Consider the following 19,111-nt stretch of genomic DNA (forward strand, 5'->3'; position numbering starts at 1 on the left):
TCTGTAATTATGGCAGGTCATGGAGGTAAGAGATGTTCAACAGATACGGCATTATAGAACGCGAAACGGCGGAGGTTCCAAGCCTTTTTCTACTTGGTTTCATTTGTTTCGTAGAAAACGATTTTCGAGAAAATATGTTTTTATTTTTTATTTTTCAGCATTGGATCACATAAAAAAAGTGAATCAATAGAAAATATCTTTCTACCAAAGCTTAAATTCACGAAAATGGTTTTGATTTTAAAAATTCGAAAATTATTTTTCAAAATATGATAATATATGGACACTTGGATCAGAAACTCTGCGCTTGGGCATGGAAACCCCAATGCTCATTCTCGAGCATTGACCGGTGATTAGGACTAGAGGTCGGGGCCGAGTCCTCGGCTACCCATGCTCGGGTCCATCTAGGTTGGGCCTAGGCCCCATACCTCGGGCGCTCGGGACCGGGTACCAAGCGCTCGGACCCAACTCCATTAAGGCCGGGCGAAACAAATTGTGCCATTCTTTTTTGCCTGCGGCTGTTGCTGCTTACGATCGGGTGTGGGAACGCCGCCGGACACGCTCGAAAGCTCGGCAATAGTAGCCTGGCCCCAGGGCTTAAGTCGAACCGCCATTCGGTCCGGGAACAGGAGACGGACTTTCGGCGTGGAAGTCACGATTGCCCGGATCTTTGTGCAGAGCTTTGCATCCATCCTTGGTTAGTGCCGCGCTCTTCCTTTGGGCGATCTTATCGCCTTCCGCTTTGCAGTCCTTTGATTCCGACTTGCTCCTCTTCATGTGTATCTTGCATATCACATGGCCATAAGTAGAACAAAGAGGCATTAATCAATAAGGAAATAGTTTTATCGCCACTCAAAGGGAAGTCACATTCGAATTTCAAAAGTTTCCAATGCTACACTTATCGAACTAGTCAGTTGCGGATAGAGGTGTCAATATGGGTCTTTGATCCACTATTATTCACTTGGGTCATATATGGATTCAACAAAATTTTTTTTTAAAAAAGGTCAAATTTGGGTTTAGGCTTATAAAGCCTATTCAAATAGGGGTCTTAACCTAAACCATTTTCAACCCATCTTCGGCTCGTGGCCTGCAGCTTCCCAAGCACTCAACTCAAGTATATTAGTTTATATTTTATATTTTTAAATTTTTATAAGTAAAACAAAGAAAGAAAAAAATAAAAAAAATGTTCTGGAATGTTGCCGCCCGTCGCCAACCACTGCCGCTCGTTGCCGAAGAAAATGGAAAAAATTAAAAAATTAATTTGTTAAAAAATATAAAAAAAATTTAACAATAAAAAATTAAATTTGCATGAAAGCGTTTTAGCAATATCAATTTTTAAATAAATTATAAGAAATAAATATTTCATGATTTAATTAAATATAGAAGCATTTAAGTAATACGGGGTCGGGTCGAATATGGGTTGGGTATAGGTCGGTAGATTTGTATTTGTATGAAAAAGGATCAAAATAGGTCGGACTATATTCGATCCGACTCAAACTCGACCTATCCATTTGACTCCTCTGGTTGCAGAATGCTAGGGTCCCTACCTGCATGTCATTCTCGCCGGTCATTCTCTTGGGATTTTTTGTTGTTATTGTAATCAGCGTCCTTGGCTGTGAACTCGTGCATGATCCAACCGGTGTTGACGCCCCTCTGAGGCTTGCCGAGGCAGTAAACGAGCGACCTGTTCCAGCCGATGACTTGCCCCGGATGAACTATTTCCTCCGCAGACCCGGTGGCCTTCCAGAATCCGCCTCCGGCCTCTCTATTGGATCGCATCCCCATCTTGTACTTCCGGTCTCTGGTCGTGAAGAAATACCACACACTCTCTCTCTCTCTCTGTCTCCCCACCCGTTCAGTCCTGCATGTCGCCAAGAAGGAAAGAATGAGCATATCATCGTTTGTAAATCAAACTTAAAAAAGATGAAGTCTCTGACTGGAGAGCTGTGTTGAGGGGTGTGCTTGTCGACGTTGAGGTCCATGAAGGGATGAGGCGGTCGAAGAGGCTGGCCGGGGGGCTTCCGGCACAAGTAGTCGATGAGCTCGTGGTCGTGCTCGTGGCCGGAAAGCTTCAAGAACGAGACGTGAGGCGTCGGTTTCTCGCACCCGCATCCACAACTCTCGCTCCACTGCAAAAGGTGGTCTCAACCCTAACATGGCCTTGTGTGCTCTCACTTTCCACTTCTGGAGCTCATCTTCCCTAGTTGGTGGTCTATTGTCACTACCTTCCAATCCGGTTTCATATATCTAGCTCAAGCTAGTATTAGCCACATCTTAATGTTCCAATGCATTCGACTGATGATGGAGCGAAGGTACAGAAAAACGAAAGACACGCCGCATGAAATGCGCTAAATAATCGATGATTTTTTCATAAGCGTATCGGGTTATCCACATTATAATAAAGTTTTAAAATGAAAAGAAAACTCAACTTTCCACTAAAAGTTTAAAAAATAAAATAAAAAATCTCCTCACTAAGATTACATTGAGGTAATCAAAACTTTTTTATTTATTTGGGTAGATGTGATTATATAAAGGTTGCATGACAAGGAATTATTTTTACGGACAATATTGAAAGTAGGTTATTGTCAATCACATTTTTATTAAATAGCCTAGCTAACCTCATTAATCACGCAGCACAAATGCAAAATCATGTTAAACGATCCAACATTTGATACATTTGATGGTGTAAATAATCAAGTATGCACCCTGCACTTGATTCACATAGAAAGTTTCGTCGTTCCTTGATTATGAACATGTGGTTTTCTACAATTTCAAAATTGTACCTTCTTGTAATTTTTCATACGCGGTTTATACGAATTACTGCTATATGGTTGGGAATCTGTTGTGGGACATATTATCTGATGCAACTATATCCCAAAGTTTCGGAAACTACTCGATTCTTCATGCTGCGAAACGAGAACATGGTAAAAACATCTTAGATTTTATGACGGCATCCTTTCTCGATGAAGTCGGGGGTAACTCTACGAGTCGAGTCGAGTCGAGTCGTGTACTTGTTGCAGCATCTTATTTGGCATTCTAAGGTTCTTTGTCTCATTTTAGGTCTTGAGAAGGAAAATGAAGGTGCTCTTCTTGTTTTTTGGTGGCGTGAGTACGCGAGAGCATCACAAGGAAAAGGTCCCGGGGGAGAATTGCTACACCTAATATATGAACCCAATGTAGTAATAATATGACTCACCTGAATCTTCTGCTTCGTGAAAACCAAGTCAAAGCTCTTATCTCACCATATTTTAATTTTCACGTAAAATTTACTTACGGGACCATCTATACGTCAAGGAAAATGCTAGACTTACGGGGATTGATTATATTTAACACGCTGTTATTGATTATTGAATATGACCCGCTTATTTAAAGGATCAGTCACAATCTGGCATATCACTTATAGTAAATCAATTTTATCAATTAGTCTAAGTATATTTGATATTTCTTATATGTCAATTGCTGATGATAAAAAAGGCAGGTCAGTTTGGGGATGTTTGCTTCATTACCTATCTATCAAGCAAGGCGTTTGTAGATCACATTTTCAAAACAAAGCATCCTCAAAGAACAGCCTCCTTCTCTAACTTATGCAACACAAGCTTATTGGGAGAAGACACGAACTAATGAGAACCAAAGGTTGTTCGAAGTATGCCTAATATCAAAATCTGATCCTTATCCTATCCGGTGTTTGGGCAATCTCGGGGCACATCCGGATAAAACACTTCCCGTTGGCCAGCCAAATCGAGAATCACCATGAAGACAGCAGAATGTCGTTGCCTCCGACTATGATCGGTCGTCATTGCCGGCCAAGCGATTGAATTTCCCAACTGAAGCTTTCCCGATCGGCATCTCCACCTTCGCCTCAGTCTACAGACATTTTCACTCATCTCCTAGGATCAGAAACCCGCCCAATGTTGGGTTAGAGAGAGAAGATGACCGTGGCCATTGCATATGGTCAACCGACTACCTTCTCTAAGGCCTTGCTGGTTTTTTTTTTTAACAGAAATGGCAGATGGAGCTTTACCACATTCTCTGTGCCTTACTCGTCCTCATGATTTTCTCCTGCTGTGCCGACGAAGCTTCGCCGTAAATGGAATTTCTAAAATTTTTCACAATCCAGAAAATTTCAAAGCCTGCCTTATTCGATGCTATTTCAATTCATGTCCAGACAACCAAACGTGCCGAAATGTTTATCTACCCAGTACAGCTCCCATGTGCTATACAATCTCCCAAACACTTCATGTTTACAGCAACCTCAAACAAAATTTACTATAGTCGAAAAACCTCCACAAGGAAGACTCATTACAGTGCAGGAGATCATCATCAAGGTCAGCCGTGAATGACGAACTGTCTTGGGGGGCCAAGGACAAATCTCTGAAGGCATTCGCCCCCGTGCCCTATCGAATCGTCAGAAGCATTATTTGTAGCATTGAAGTTGACCGCCGCAGCTCAATCATTCACGGTCTCTGGTTGTCCATGGTTCAAGGAAATAAAGGGCATGTGCGAAGGCCCAGCTGCCGAATCGATGGAAACATTAGGATGACTCTGGTTGATTGCACCATGGTTGGCCGTCTGCTGCTGGTGCTCCTGAGTCTCCCACAAGTGTAACATGTCCAGAGGCTGGGCATTAATTACCGGGTCATTGGGAGAGCCGTCGGGTTCGCAACAAATTTTGTCTTTCTCCGTCGCCTGCGGCTGTTGCTGCTTCTGATCAGGCGTGGGAAAGCTACCGCACATGTTCGGAAGCTCAACTATAGAAGCCTGGTCCCCGGGCTCGAGTGGCGCACTGTCATTCGGTCCGAGAATCGGCGTGGAAGTCACCATGGCCCGAATCTTTGTGTGGAGCTTTGGATCCATCCTTGGTTAAAGCCACGCTCTTCCTCTTCCTCTGGCCAGTCTTGCCACCAACCTCTTTGCGGTCCTCCGCTTCCGGCTTGCTCCTCTTCATGTGTATCTTGCATATCACATAGCCATCAAGCTGAACAAAGACGCATCAATGGAAAAGGAAACAGTTTAATCACCATGCAAAGCTAAGTCACATTCGAATTTCAAAAGTAGGGTCCCGACCTTCATGTCCTTCTTGCTGGTCGTTCTCTTGGGATTGTTGTTGTTATTATCATCCGCGTCCTTGTCTGTGAATTCGTGCACGATCCAACTGGTCTTGGCGCCGTTCTGAGGCTTGCTGAGGTAGTAAACGAGCGATCTCTTTCAGCCGATGACTTGCCCCTCATGAACGATTTCCTCCGCCGATCCGGTGGCCTTCCAGAATCCACCTCCGGCCTCTCTATTCGGTCGCTTCCTGTTCTTGTGCTTCCGGTCTCTGGTGGTGAAGAAATACCACTCTCCCTCTCTGTCTCCCCACCCGTTCAGTTCTGCGTGTCACCAAGAACGGAGATAAGGATAACGTAGATAATACACGAGAGAATGAGCATCTCATCGTCTGCAAATCAAACTTAGAAAAAAAAAGATGAAGACGCTGACCGGAGAGCTGCTGAGGAGTGTGCTTGTAGGCATTGAGGTCCATGAAGGGATGAGGCGTTTGGAGAGGCTGGCCGGAGAGCTTCCGGCGCAAGTAGTCAATGAGCTCGCGGTCGTCGGGGTAAAATCTTACCCCCGGCGGGCGTCGGTTCAAGCACGAGACATGAGGCCCCAGTTTCTCGCACCCCGTATCCACAACTCTCGCTTCTCGCCGGCGTCTCCATTGATGGCCGAAGCTTCTCTCTTTCGTGACTTTGTCTGGAGGTTTCGATTTTTCAGGGGTTATGTCTGCTCACGTACGGATGGTCCCCTGCGTTTGGTCGTCCGTATAAAACTCGGGAGATGATATGTTTTATCCTATCTCGTGTTTGGTAGGTGTCCTGGATAGTATAATGTCGGATATAGGGGGATATAACCCGGATAAAAAAATCCTAGGGGAGGGGGTAGGATAAGGACGGATAGGATTTCTCTTATCCGTCATATAAAAGCTAACTTTATTGTATCATTTGTTTCTATTTTCATTTTATTTATTTATTTTTTTGCAAAGAGGGTTGAAAATCTAATAAAATGTGTACATTTTCAAGTTTTTTTTTTTTTTTGGTGTATGAGAATATTATTTTTATAGTAATAAGATCGGAATATTTCATAGCATCACATAGGGCATATATGTCATTTATATTGATATATAGTTTCTACCAAATGCAGGATATGATAGGATATGAGAATATCCAACTTTAAATCCGTAGTTCACCAAATGATGGATAGTATATGGCCAAATCCCTAGATTTCTTATCTTATCCTATCCAATCCTATCCCGATCGGAAATCTCGACGACCAAATCGGTCTAGGATTCTCGTATGCCTTCAAGAACTCCTCTATTTCTTGAGAAAGTTTCGTCCGAAAGATTTGTAGTTAAATTTCATGAATTTTAGAATTGGTAGATATCTCATCTCAAAGCACAACGTTAATTGGACCCAAAATTCTCAACTCGAACCACAAACAAATCAAGTACACGGAAGACATTCACGTTACTAGCAAATCCAAAACTAAAGGTTACATTCATCGGCTTCAAAGCCAAGCTTGCATTCATCACCTTCCCCCGTTCATTGGTTACAATTTGCACCTTCCACAAAAAGCTTCAAACAACTTCCTACAACAGTAAATATTGAATTGCCTACTAGTAAAAGCTATGTTCTCTCCCTTCTCCCCTAGGGTTTCCTCTCCACAGTCATCGCCTCCTTTATTCTTTTTTCCAGCAGTTTCGTTCTCCAGGGAGAGAGAGGGTCCTGTCCCCCACTCTTCCTCCCTCCCCCTCTACCTCTCCTCCATATTCCTTTAAATCTTCCCATCCACCGTTTCGTTAATTTCGTGGATGAGCGATCGACATCCTCTATGAAAGTGAGCTCTGAAGATCGTAGTGTTAATGTTTTGGAAGAATATGCTCTCTCCGTATCTGTTTGTTCTGGCTCCCGGTGCTTACTCTAGATTGTCGAGTGCTCCGCAAGTTTTTGAAACTTTTTTTTTTTTATTATCAATTGGCTTATTTGAAAGTGATTTCGTGATCAAGTGATATCTTTTTACAATTATTCTCTCCCGATCTAGAGTTAGAACCAGATTTGGGTGCTCTTCTATTCCAACCTAGATATAGGTTTTGGATTTATAAGGCGTTTTCTATACTTTCTCAACCCATTTATCTTGTTCTTGTCTCTGTACGATGATGGTGCTGGGATGCCGAACTTAGGCGCATACCGCCGTTTGGCAAAGCCGTTGCTATTGGAGAGGAATTTCTCTGTGTGATTAGCATTGATGATGATGCGAGATTCGGTGATTGGCCGCGGGTTGTGCTTGGATGTTATGACGGATCCGTTTTTGAAGAATGAGCGAGTTTCTGCAGGCTTTCAGATTTAATTGCTTCGTGGGATCTTCATTTTTTTTTTTTTGAAGTGATGTATTTTCTCTTTGATATGAAACGAATATATTTCTTTCAACAAAAAAGCAAAAAAAAAAAAATGATTGGACCCTCCTATCGACCCTGGGCGTTGTCAATACAATCAAGGCTCCTTTATCAGTGCTAATGCGACTCACCTGAACTCCTTCGCTGGCCCTTCTTGTGATTTGGATTCCCATTTCCATCTAAGCTTTGGTTCAAATTCTAAATCTCTGCTAGCTTGAGCTCATCTTTCTTGTCCAGTATTTGCCTTTTGCGATATGGCCCTTCTTTTCCGCTTCTCCTTCAATACTTCATCGTCATTCGTCAATTGGATGTCAACTTCAATTAAAGAAGCCACAACCATCAATTTGCTTAATGAGCACGAACTCGTCAATCCAAATTGATAGCTGACATTGATCATTGATCTTTCCAACTGAAAAAGCAAAATCAAATCGGTGTTTTTTTCTCTTAATTCGCCTTCGCTCTCTATTACTCTGTTTTTTTTTTTTTCCCTTCAGGAAACGACTCCTTGCACAGAGAACGAAAGAGGATGAAGACTCGGAGAGCGGCCAAGAGAGAGGACTGTCCGGAATCACCGGGAGGAGCTGGGACAAGCTGCTGCGATGGTCATATTTTCGTTTGCTGCAGCCGAGAGAGCGAGAGGGAAGCAGAGATTATGCCATAACGGATTCCTTTCTTCCTCCTCTGCCGTCGGACGACCAAGACGATAAGGCTACGAATGTGAGGATATGAAGGCCGGAGTATGCATGATACAGGAATTTGTCCCTCAAATCGCCACGTTCACTGAAGCAAAATCTTGCACATCAATGTCACCAATGAGAAATCGGATAGAGATATATAGTAGAGGATATAAGACCCTAACAACGTCCCTCATCTCCAACGCCTTTGTCCTCTCCTTCGCTCGCTGGCCAAGCCATGAAGCTTGCACCCTCTGCGTAGTGACTGTGGCCAAACCAAAGCCCGTCGCCTCCGGTAGCCCGTGGTATGGGCCGGACCTCATCAAGTACTTGGGCCCATTCTCGGAAGAGACGCCATTCTACCTCACCGGCGAATCTCCGGGCGACTACGGATGGGACACTGCGAATATATAGCATACAATACTGTACAATATATATACATATATATAGCAAGCGACATTATGTATCCTTGATTTTTTGATTAGTGAGAATGTTTAAATTAAGGATGGACAAAACCCCTTTTTTTTATGTGAACTTTCTATATATTTTTTTTGGTCGGGAAATCTAACTTGTATTACTGGCTATTAGAAGATTTTACATAAAGGCCCAGACAAGGGGCAACGACACAAAGAAGCTCCCAAAGGGATTGGGGAGGGGATGAGGTCCAAAGGGCCGAAATATAGTTAACCCTATGTATTTTAGCGACCCAATCGGCTACTTGATTAGCCTCTCTATTGCAGTGGACTAGAGAGATATTTGGGTTTTGGGCCAGAATTAGCTGGGTTTCACGGATAAGATTTTCAACTTCCTAGTACTGTTCTGACTGATTGTCAACCACACACACAAGGTTTTGGGAGTCAGAATCCACGTAGACTAGAAGGTTCTTTTCCTTCACCTCTTTTTTCCCTTTGAGGAACTTCAGACTTTGGGAGTCAAACTCCATGCAAACCATTTCTATACGCTTGTGATGTTCTAATTTTACGATAAGATTTACTCACCGACCGTACATATGTCCGATTTCATTTAACATGCTATTATTGATTTTTGAACATGATCCACTTATTTAAAGGATCGGTCACAGTCCGACACATTAATTGATAAATCAATTTCATCAATTATTCCAAATTTGTTTGGTATTCCCTATATTACTGATGATAGAAATGTCAGGTCAGCTCGGCAATGTTCCCTTCATTGCCTATCAAGCATGGCGTTAATAGATCACATCAGCAAAACAAAGCAAAATTGTTGGAAGGATCCTCGAAGAGCAGCCTCCCTTCTATAACCTATGCAACACAAGCTTACCGATACAAGACATGAACAAGTAAGAACCAAAGGTTGTTCGAAATATGCCGAATGTCAAAATCCTATCCAGTATTTGGGCAATCTCGGGATACATATCGATAAAATAATTTCAATTTGCATATGTCGAACCGGTCAGCTGATTGTCATCTCGCCTTGGACCACGACCGATCGTGTTCCTCAACTGGAGCTTCCCGATCGGTCAGGAACCCGCCCGATTTCGGGTTAGAGAGAGAAAGATGGCCGTGGTCATTGCATTTACTAAAGCACACTGCCTTCTCTAAAGGCCTTGCTGTTTCTGCACATAAATGGCAGAAGGAGCTTTACCACATTCACCACGCCTAACTCGTCATCCGCCTGCTTCTTCTTCCTCATGATTTTCTCCTGCTGTGCCGACAAAGCTTCGCCGTAAATGGAATTTCGAAAAAAATTTCACGATCCACAAAATTTTGAAGCCCGCCTTATGCGATGCTATTTCAATTCATGTTTAGACAACCAAACGTGCCGAAGTGTTTATCTACCCAGTGCAGCTCCCATGTGCTGTACAATCTCCCAAACACTTTATGTTTACAGCAACCTCAAACAAAATTTACTATAGTCGAAAAACCTCCACAAGGAAGACTCGTTACTGTGCAGGAGATCATCACCAAGGTCATCCGTGAATGATGAACTGTCTTGGCTGGCCAAGGACAAATCTCTGAAGGCGTTCGCCCCGTGCCCTATCGAATCATCGGAAGCATTATTTGTAGCATTGAAGTTGACTGCCGCAGCTCGATCATTCGCGGTCTCTGGTTGTCCACGGTTCAAGGAAATAAAGGGCATGTGCGGAGGCCCGGCTACCGAATTGATGGGAACATCAGGATGACTCTGGTTGATTGCCCCATGGTTGGCCATCTGCTGCTGCTGCTGTTCCTGAGTCTCCCACAAGTCGAACATGTCCAGAGGCTGGGCATTAATTACCGGGTCATTGGGAGTGTCGGCGTGCTCGGAACAAATTCTGCCTTTCTCCTTCGCCTGCGGCCGTTGCTGCTTCTGATCAGGCGTGGGAATGCCGCCGCACACGCTCGGAAGCTTGGCAATAGGAGCCTGGCCCCAGGGCTGAAGTGGCGCGCCGCCATTCGGTCCGGGAACAGGAGATAAAATTTCAGCGTGGAAGTCGCGATGGCCCAAATCTCTGTGTGGAGCTTCGCATTCATCCTTGGTTAAAGCCGCGCTCTTCCTCTTCCTCTGGTCCTTCGATTTGTACTTCCTCCTATTCATGTGTATCTTGCACAGCACGTAGCCATCAAGCTGAACAAAGACGCATCGATTGATTAGAAAAAACAGTTTTATCACCGTGCAAAGCGAAGTCACATTCGAATTTCGTAACTACGGTCCGGACCTGCATGTCATTATCGCCGGTCGTTCTCTTGGGATTGTTGTTGTTATTGTGATCAGCGTCCTTGGCTGTGAACTCGTGCATGATCCAACTGGTCTTGACGCCACCCTGAGGTTTGCCGAGGTAGTAAACGAGCGACCTCTTCCAGCCAATGACTTGCCCGTCATGAACGATTGCCCCAGCGGACCCGGTGGCCTTCCAGAATCCGCCTCCGGCCTCCCTATTGGGCCGCGTCCCGTTCTTGTACTTCCGGTCTCTGGTCGTGAAGAAATACCACTCTCCCTCTGTGTCTCCCGACCCGTTCAGTTCTGCGTGTCACCAAGAATGAGATTACTATAACGTAGTATTTCGGAAACAACTATGGAGCATGGTGTCGGAGCGAATTGACCTTGTAAATTATATACGAGAGAATGAGCATATGTCATCGTTTATAAATCAGAATAAAATAAAAAAAAAGAGATGAAGAAGGCACTGACCGGAGAGTTGCTGAGGGGTGTGCTTGTAGACGTTGATGTCCATGATGGGATGAGGCTGTCGGAGAGGCTGGCTGGAGAGCTTCCGGCGCAGGTAGTCGATGAGCTCGTGGTCGTGGGGGAGAAACCGCAGTCCCCATGGGTGTTGCTTCAAGACCGAGGCGTTACGCGTCGGTTTCTCGCTCCCGCATCCGCCATTCTGTCTTCTCGCCGGAGTCTCCATTGATGGCCGAACCTTCTCTCTTTCGCGACTTGCTTGGAGGTTTCGATTTTTCAGGGGTTATGTCAGCTCACGTACGGACGGTCGGTCCCTAAATCCTGTCCGTCTAGGATTCTCTTATGGCTACAAGAACCCCTCTACTTCTCGAGAAATTCTCGCTCGAAAGATTTCGTAGCTAAATTTCTGTAATCTTAGAATTGGTAGATATCTACAGATTTAGTTAGACGCCATTCTCCTTATCCCGAAGGTTTTTTTGAACGCGGAATTCAAAACATGATTTAACTACCAAGATCATCTGAATCGGAACTTTCAAATTGAGGATAAATGCTGACCATCTTTAACAAGAGAGGGAGGGATAACGAATTTCAAATGATGGACGCTGGCTATCAAAAGCACGCGATCGGTGCGATCACCAATGTGCCCTTTACACATTCTAGCGTTCTGCTAATAAAATGGATTAATCGCGAACCAAGTGTCCGTTTGGACATTCATGTTGCCCCAAGGGTTGAGTCGAATAAAATCAGCAATTGTTCAATGTTAGTTATGCGGTACTTAGACCTCCTCAGATTGTACATCCGCGTCGCCGAGTGTCGCCTTGGATTCATATTGATTTTACTTCGGATCATCACGTTCTTTTGACTCGAAACGTGCTTAGGATGCCCTAGCAACTTGCAGACCAGGTGTACTTGTGCAGTGATTGCTGATTTCCGATATCATTAGGATGATAAACTTGTGTTTGTGACTTGTGAAGTCTTCTTTATGCTCTTCAAGGACATATACGGATTAATTTAGGCGTTGTCCTCATGTCTCTCCGTCTCTCTACCCATGTTCTAAGCTCCTACAAAATCCTTGATGTCGTTCTTTGATAATGTTCGAATAGGACTCTGAAGCTTGGGCCCAACCCTTATTACAAAAATCAACAAAGTGAAATGACAAAAAAGCCCTTAAGTCCAGGCCCATTTTTGAAATTTCATTATCACTTTAGGCCTTTATTTGAAGCGAGGTTCACTTCGAGTCATTATTTGAAATTTTTTTCTTATTTCAAAGAATCGCCCGACTAAGGACATTTTCGTCATTCGCTTTTTTATTTTTATTTTTTTTCCCTTCCTTCTTGCCAGTGCCCGATCTCAAGCGATAGCCAGTCACAAGTGTGGATTGGGCGAGGGCCACCACACTTAGGCAAGGTCGCCTTCGAATTCAAGGCGAGGCCTTCGAGGGCAGCCCTTGCCTATCCCAAGTGAGGCCAACCACCGATAAGAAGGGAATGCAAAAAAAGAAAAAAAAAATATTTGATCAGGCTTTTTTTTAAATAATGAAATCACTTTATATCATTATTTAAAATAAGATTTCCTTCTTATTTTTGTTAAAAAAAAATGAGGGACGTTTCGAAATTTTTTTTTTTTAAATTTTTTTTGAAACGATGAATTTTCCCGGCTGACTGGGGGAAACTGAGTGGAGTAGGCCGAGCTTTATCCTCTCTTTGGGCTCCGCTCGGACTGGGAGGCGTTATCGAGAGATTCAGGCGACGGTTGGACGGATGGATAGAAGTGGGTGCAAGTGAGGTGCATTTCGGAGTGATGGCAATGGTGACACGTGTCCCCTCGATCTTCTCTATCGCTCCACCGTCACCGTCGTCATCATCAGCAGCAGCAGCAGTGGGTCAATGTCATAAATTGAGTTGGGTGAGCGCTCGCGTTATTTATCCCCGAGGCCATCGCATTTGCAGCAGCAGCTGCGGCGCTAGTCAAATTAGGGTCTCTCCCTCTTCGCTTTCGCTTCGTTTCCCTTCCATTTCGTCGTCGTCGTCGTCGTCTCCGTCTCCTTCTCCTTCTTCGCCGAGGAGGCGGTTCCTGACTGTTTCTGCATCCATGGCCGGCGCGCCTCCGCCGACCGTACTCGTCACCGGTGCTGGTGGTCGAACTGGTGAGGCTCTTCTCTTTCGTTTACAAAGCTTGTTTTTTTTTTTTTTTCGCCTTTTTGGGTTTTTGAGTTGCGAACTCCTGATTACTTCCCTCTGTTGGAGCTTCTCTGTGGGACTCGTTGCTTGTTTTCGTATTTTCTCGTTTGATTCTCCAGAACTGATGTCATCCGATAACTTTTATCTTCTCAAATTTGTTGTCTGTTTTTCTTTACTGAGGTAGATGACGGATTAGGGCTTTAAGCGCGCGCGCGCGCGTGAAAGTTAGAACAGATCTAGCTCAAGAAGTAGGAAGAAGAAGCAGAGCACCCCAATCCCGATGCTAAAATTTGCAAAATTAAGCGAATTGTATTGTAGTTCGTATCGCTTTATCAATGTGGCAGGCTTTTCAATTGGCATTTTGCTGTTCTTCCCAAGGGAAAATTGCGTGTGAGGAAAAGTTTGGAGATGAACCCCTGACGAATGCGGTTTAGTCTTGTTAAGGAACTCTTTCATTACTCTGGGAATTCATCATGATAGATGATTATGTTGATGCGCAATCATGAAACAGTGTGTGGCAAACTGAGTAGCCACTTGGGGAGGTTAACAAGTGCACGAAGGATAGCGATATGCAAAGCGATGGGCCATCATCTGTGGGAAGGAAGCAAGAGAGCGATCCAAACTGCAGTTGGGTTGGTTCAAACTGATGATAGGAATAAGGACGATTATGCAAGTTCACTTTATGGGTTAATAGTTGGAAGTTGCTGTCTGATAAGACCATACAGAGTGCTGTCTACTGTACTCAAGTTGCACCCCTTGGATTATTTCAAAAGATTATTTCAACTGTTAAAAGATGATAAGAAATTTACATGGCTAGAGATGCCTATATTAATTGTTCTGTGGATGAGGTTCTCAACGTAAAAATAATTGGAATGAGCCATAATCGACATCGAAAAGCAAGTCATCTTTGAAATACCGAAAACCACTTCTAAAAAGTCAAAAAGCTAAAGTGACAGCTAAAGAGAAGTGCTAATCTCAAACATACACTTGGCCTTCTCATATATCATTAGAAGTGCTAATCTCATTTACAAATATTTCATTTCACATGTGCAACAATATACTACTATCTTGTTTGATGCGTTTGTATTCGTCTATTGGTTGGACACAAATTGTTTGAAGGAGGAGGTATATGCTATTTCTCCATGCTCCACTAGCAGTGCTACTAATATATATCAGCCATTGGATTTAGGAAATAAGGCATCTACTTATTAGTCTCACGCTTCACGATTTAGATTCACCAAAGAAATGCCCCTAGAGCACCTAATAAGACTCCCAACTTGAAGTCAAATAGCTCTTTCAGTAGATTTTAGTAGGATATGAAAGAAATTCTTTGGGTAGCAATTTTGCATGCAAAAGAAATTGAACTACTGCCGCTTGAGATCTGGTCTCTGGCGATTCTTGTATTTGAATGGCTAAATATCTAGAATAGTATGCACACAAAGCCCAGGCGCACTGGGAGGTGCTGATTTTCAATCTCTAGCTCTCAAATTGCTCATCTTCATACCATTTTGAGAAGAGACTCAATGTTGAGTTTCCCAGAGTCCAGATTCAGCTGTATTTCCCTCACTTTCAGAAAGTCATCTTTCTTCCTATGGGTTTTAAGGTTATCATTGTTATTAATTCTTTGAGATAATCTTGTCTGACAGGTCAAATAGTTTATAAGATATTGAAGGAGAGGCCAGACCAGTTTGTTGCAAGAGGTCTCGTCAGAACAGAAGAGAGCAAGGGCAAAATTGGGGGAGCTGATGATGTTTATGTTGGTGATATAAGGGATACCAGTAGTATAGTTCCTGCAATACAAGGGACTGACTTTCTTATTATTCTCACCAGTGCTGTTCCAAAGATGAAGCCTGGTTTTGATCCCACTAAGGGTGGAAGGCCGGAGTTTTATTTTGAAGAAGGAGCTTATCCTGAACAGGTCATTTTACCTCTGTTTAGAGTTCCTAGGGGGAACATCGATTGTCCTTTCTATTTGCTCTAAGAAAATATTTTGCATCTCAGGTTGATTGGCATGGACAGAAAAATCAAATTGATGCTGGTCTCTATCTCTTGCCCATTGGAATTGATTCTGTGATTCCGACTTCCTTTGGCATGCCCTTTGCTGATTTATATGATTTCTATCTACAGCTAAAGCTGCAGGAGTAAAGCAAATAGTTTTGGTTGGTTCAATGGGTGGAACAAATCCCAATCACCCTTTGAACAGCTTGGGGAATGGAAATATTCTGGTTTGTACATCATCAATCTCCACAAGATCTTTTGAAATGGTTTTTGATCTCTATTTATTTGAGCATGTTTTGTCATCGAGCTTCCATTTAATTGACCATCGGTGCGGCTAATTTTTCTGTGGTGTTTGTTTTGGCTGGTGGGAGGGGGAGAAAGACAAATAAAGGGTGGAATGAAGAGAGAAGGGGGAAATTTATCTCCTTTTTTTTGTTTTTTTTTTTTTTTGGGGGTGGGTGGTGTGGGGTTGACTATGGGGGTTTGGTCTCTAATGCCTATTTATGCCATTTGGAAAGCAACTATGAACCTATGGTAGGAAAATGTGCATACAGTCAAATGCTAAAAGTTGAAATGGTTCTTCACAGGACATAGACTACTGTTTATATCCGTGAGTATCTACCAGTGCGAAGTATCAGCTTTCCTGGTTTAAATCATCTTGTTTCTCTCATATTCAATATCATTTACTGGATCAATATGTCAGTAAGGAAATGTATATCACAGCAAAATATTAGCTTTGCTATTTTACAGGTGTGGAAGAGGAAGGCTGAGCAGTACCTGGCTGATTCTGGTATTCCATACACAATAATAAGGTGGATTCGAACTTCTGAGATTTAAACATCCTTCCCAACAATATCACTCATTAAGTCTCTTTCTCTGTCTTGCCTGCACTCGTGTGCATTTCCAGAGATGAATTGATATTATAATCCACTTTTTTGCAATGCATCATATTTACGGTATCTTGTCTTTCTGAGTGCAATTAGAACACTTTAATTGGAGAAGTTGATCTGATTGTTCTAAACTGGTGATTAATCACCGATTGGTTAGTCATGAGCATCCCAACTTCCAATGACAATCAAAGTATTGGTTTAGTAAATAGCATTAGTTATTGGCTGAACAAAGTTGCAATTGTCGTTACTTTCACTAGACCAGACATGCCTACTTATATCTAACCTGATTCAGGGCTGGAGGCTTGCAAGAGAAAGAAGGGGGTATCCGTGAATTAATTGTGGGCAAGGATGATGAGATTCTTGAGACACCAATAAAAACCATCGCAAGAGAGGACGTCGCAGAAGTTTGCATTCAGGTGATTATTTATGCCGTTATGTAGTTCGTTCTCTTAGCTTAACTTGCGAGCTTAAATTTCCAACCCAATCTTTCCCTCCTAAATAGGCACTGCTCTTCGAGGAGTCCAAGTGCAAGGCATTCGATCTGGCCTCGAAGCCCGAAGATGCCGGTACACCCACAAAAGATTTTAAGGCTCTATTTGCCAGTGTGACCACTAAATTTTAACATTGCAAGTGTGCATCGGGTCTTAAGCTTAATTGTTTCTCAATTAGTTCCTCTTGCTAAGTTTATGAAGAGGGGGAAACAAAGACGGGGGCAAATAAAAGCAGTTGTACGAGAATTCATGTCTCCACCGACTGGTGCGAGTCTCAATTCTGTGGTCCCCTGCATTGGATGTGGCCCAAGAATATGACCAAACAACAAAATTTGGTATTATTTACTTGTAAAAGCTGCATGTCTACTTGCCAGACGGCGCAAATAAAAGCAGTTGCACGAGAATTCATGTCTCCACCGACTGGTGCAAGTCTCAATTTTGTGGTCCCCTGCATCGGTTGTGGCCCACGAATATGATCAAACAACAAAATTTGGTATTATTTACTTGTAAAAGCTGCATGTCTACTTGCCTAATGTGCATGGGGAATGGTTTTCCTCCTTAAGTGATGGCGGTCCATTGCTGATGCTAGCGGTAGCGGTTGGTTTAGGTCAGGAAAATACTTACCATTAAAAGGCGTTGTATGCTCACATTTCTCCCTTGTGTATGCCTGACCAGCATTTGTCCGGAACTGTGTCAGTGGAAAAACTGTTGCACGGTCTTTAGATCGCGCAGGTCGAACCCATTTGGATTGTTGATCATATCGGTCCCATGGTCGGACCTACATGATTAAAGGTTCGGATGATATTGGTTCAGTATGCCCCATACTTCCATGTGCTGATAGAACAATAGTTAGTCGAGCAGGACAGGCCGATATGTTTGGAATGACACGACTATATTTGAATTTGCACGGCATACTGTTGGTAAGAAGCATCAGATCTTGTCGAAGTAAGGAGGAGTGGATTACGTGGTGGTGGCAAGGGAAATTCGCAATTTGGTCCAGTTATACTGGGGTTGATTGATCAAGCAGGTGCCTAGGCACGGGGATCCATTTGTTCGCCTTTTCGGTAAAATCTTGATTCGTGTTTTCTGGAGGAACGTATTTCATTTGCAATAATAAAAGATGTCAAATATGAGGAGGAGATTAATTTTTTTTTTTTGGGTCGGCCACGGGCGAGGCCCTCCGCCTCCATGTCAGCCAAAGGTAAGGACGTCCGCCTTCGCCTTGACCATGCAAGGATCGCAGAAAAAGAAAAGAAAAATCAATAATAAATAAATAAATAAATATTATAAGAAGTTTTTACGTCAGCATTGGACATGCCACATAAGGTGGCGGTTTTTTTATTAGGCCATTATATCAGTAATTTCTGATCAAAATCGGCCACATGGATTAAATTGGTAAATCGGCAAAATGTTTAATGGACCATTGAAATATTTACGATTGGATTGATACAAGATTTGTCCCAAAACCAGTCACACGATGTTTGAACGACTTGGGTATGCGACAGTCAAGGAAACCTTGGCCACACGGGAGTGGCCTTGATGGCAGTTCCTGGCCGGCGAGTCGGAGTCACGGATCAATTTGCGGACGGAGAAGTCGCAAAGAGTCGCGCTGCCGCTGATCAAACAACAAAATTGGGTATTATTTACTTGCGATGGATGGGAGGAGGGTGACCATGGCGGCAGAAGTGAGTGGTCGCAGCACAAAGCCACGAGAGCGGTGACGGCAAGTGGAAGATGAGAGGGGTTGCGGTATACAACCGCCACAAGCGAGGAAAAAAATTGTCTAAAAGATCATAAACCTATCATTCTTTTACCAATTTAATCTTAAAATAAATCTTTTCACTTGGAGGAAAAAAACAAAACTTTGCATATATTGTCAATTGGGTATATTCAGCTAATTTTGGTCAAGGATATTCCTAAGCTTAATACTCGAAAACAATGAGAGATTAGCTCAAGGAGTACTAAAAAATGTATTAACGGCAACGACACTTTCGTGACGTCGGTCGTCGTACATGATACTGTTATCGCTGATGTGAATATCTTTTAATAATATTTTAATATTTTTTTGAACTTTTGTTTATTTTATTGAATTTTTTGTTTTTTGTTTTTGTTGTCCTTGCATTTCTTTTTCTTTTTTTCTGTGCAGAGGAGGATTACCAAGGAGTCTCGCCGACTGCAAATGCTTAGCCCGCAGCCGGTGGGGACGTGAAAGCCTTGGGCGAGGCGGCCCTCTCCCAAATTTGGCGAGGGCCTTTGTGCCTTTCACCCTCCCACAAGGCCATTGCGGTCGGCCGCCTTGCGTAGA

The 19,111-nt window shown here is 43.2% G+C and overlaps 1 protein-coding gene across 1 annotated transcript; it reads left to right on the plus strand.

Annotated features, from left to right (window-relative positions):
• Positions 1 to 12,947: 12,947 nt before the first annotated feature.
• LOC115739842 (uncharacterized protein At5g02240) lies at positions 12,948 to 17,160 on the plus strand. Its single transcript, XM_030673125.2, has 7 exons — positions 12,948 to 13,393; positions 15,074 to 15,345; positions 15,429 to 15,465; positions 15,555 to 15,652; positions 16,176 to 16,237; positions 16,608 to 16,731; positions 16,818 to 17,160. The coding sequence occupies exons 1-7, from the start codon at positions 13,048 to 13,050 to the stop codon at positions 16,935 to 16,937; spliced, it is 1,059 nt and encodes a 352-aa protein (XP_030528985.1). The 5' UTR covers positions 12,948 to 13,047; the 3' UTR covers positions 16,938 to 17,160.
• The last annotated feature ends 1,951 nt before the right edge of the window (positions 17,161 to 19,111 follow it).

Source organism: Rhodamnia argentea, chromosome 10, assembly GCF_020921035.1.
Source record: "Rhodamnia argentea isolate NSW1041297 chromosome 10, ASM2092103v1, whole genome shotgun sequence".
NCBI lineage: Eukaryota > Viridiplantae > Streptophyta > Magnoliopsida > Myrtales > Myrtaceae > Rhodamnia > Rhodamnia argentea.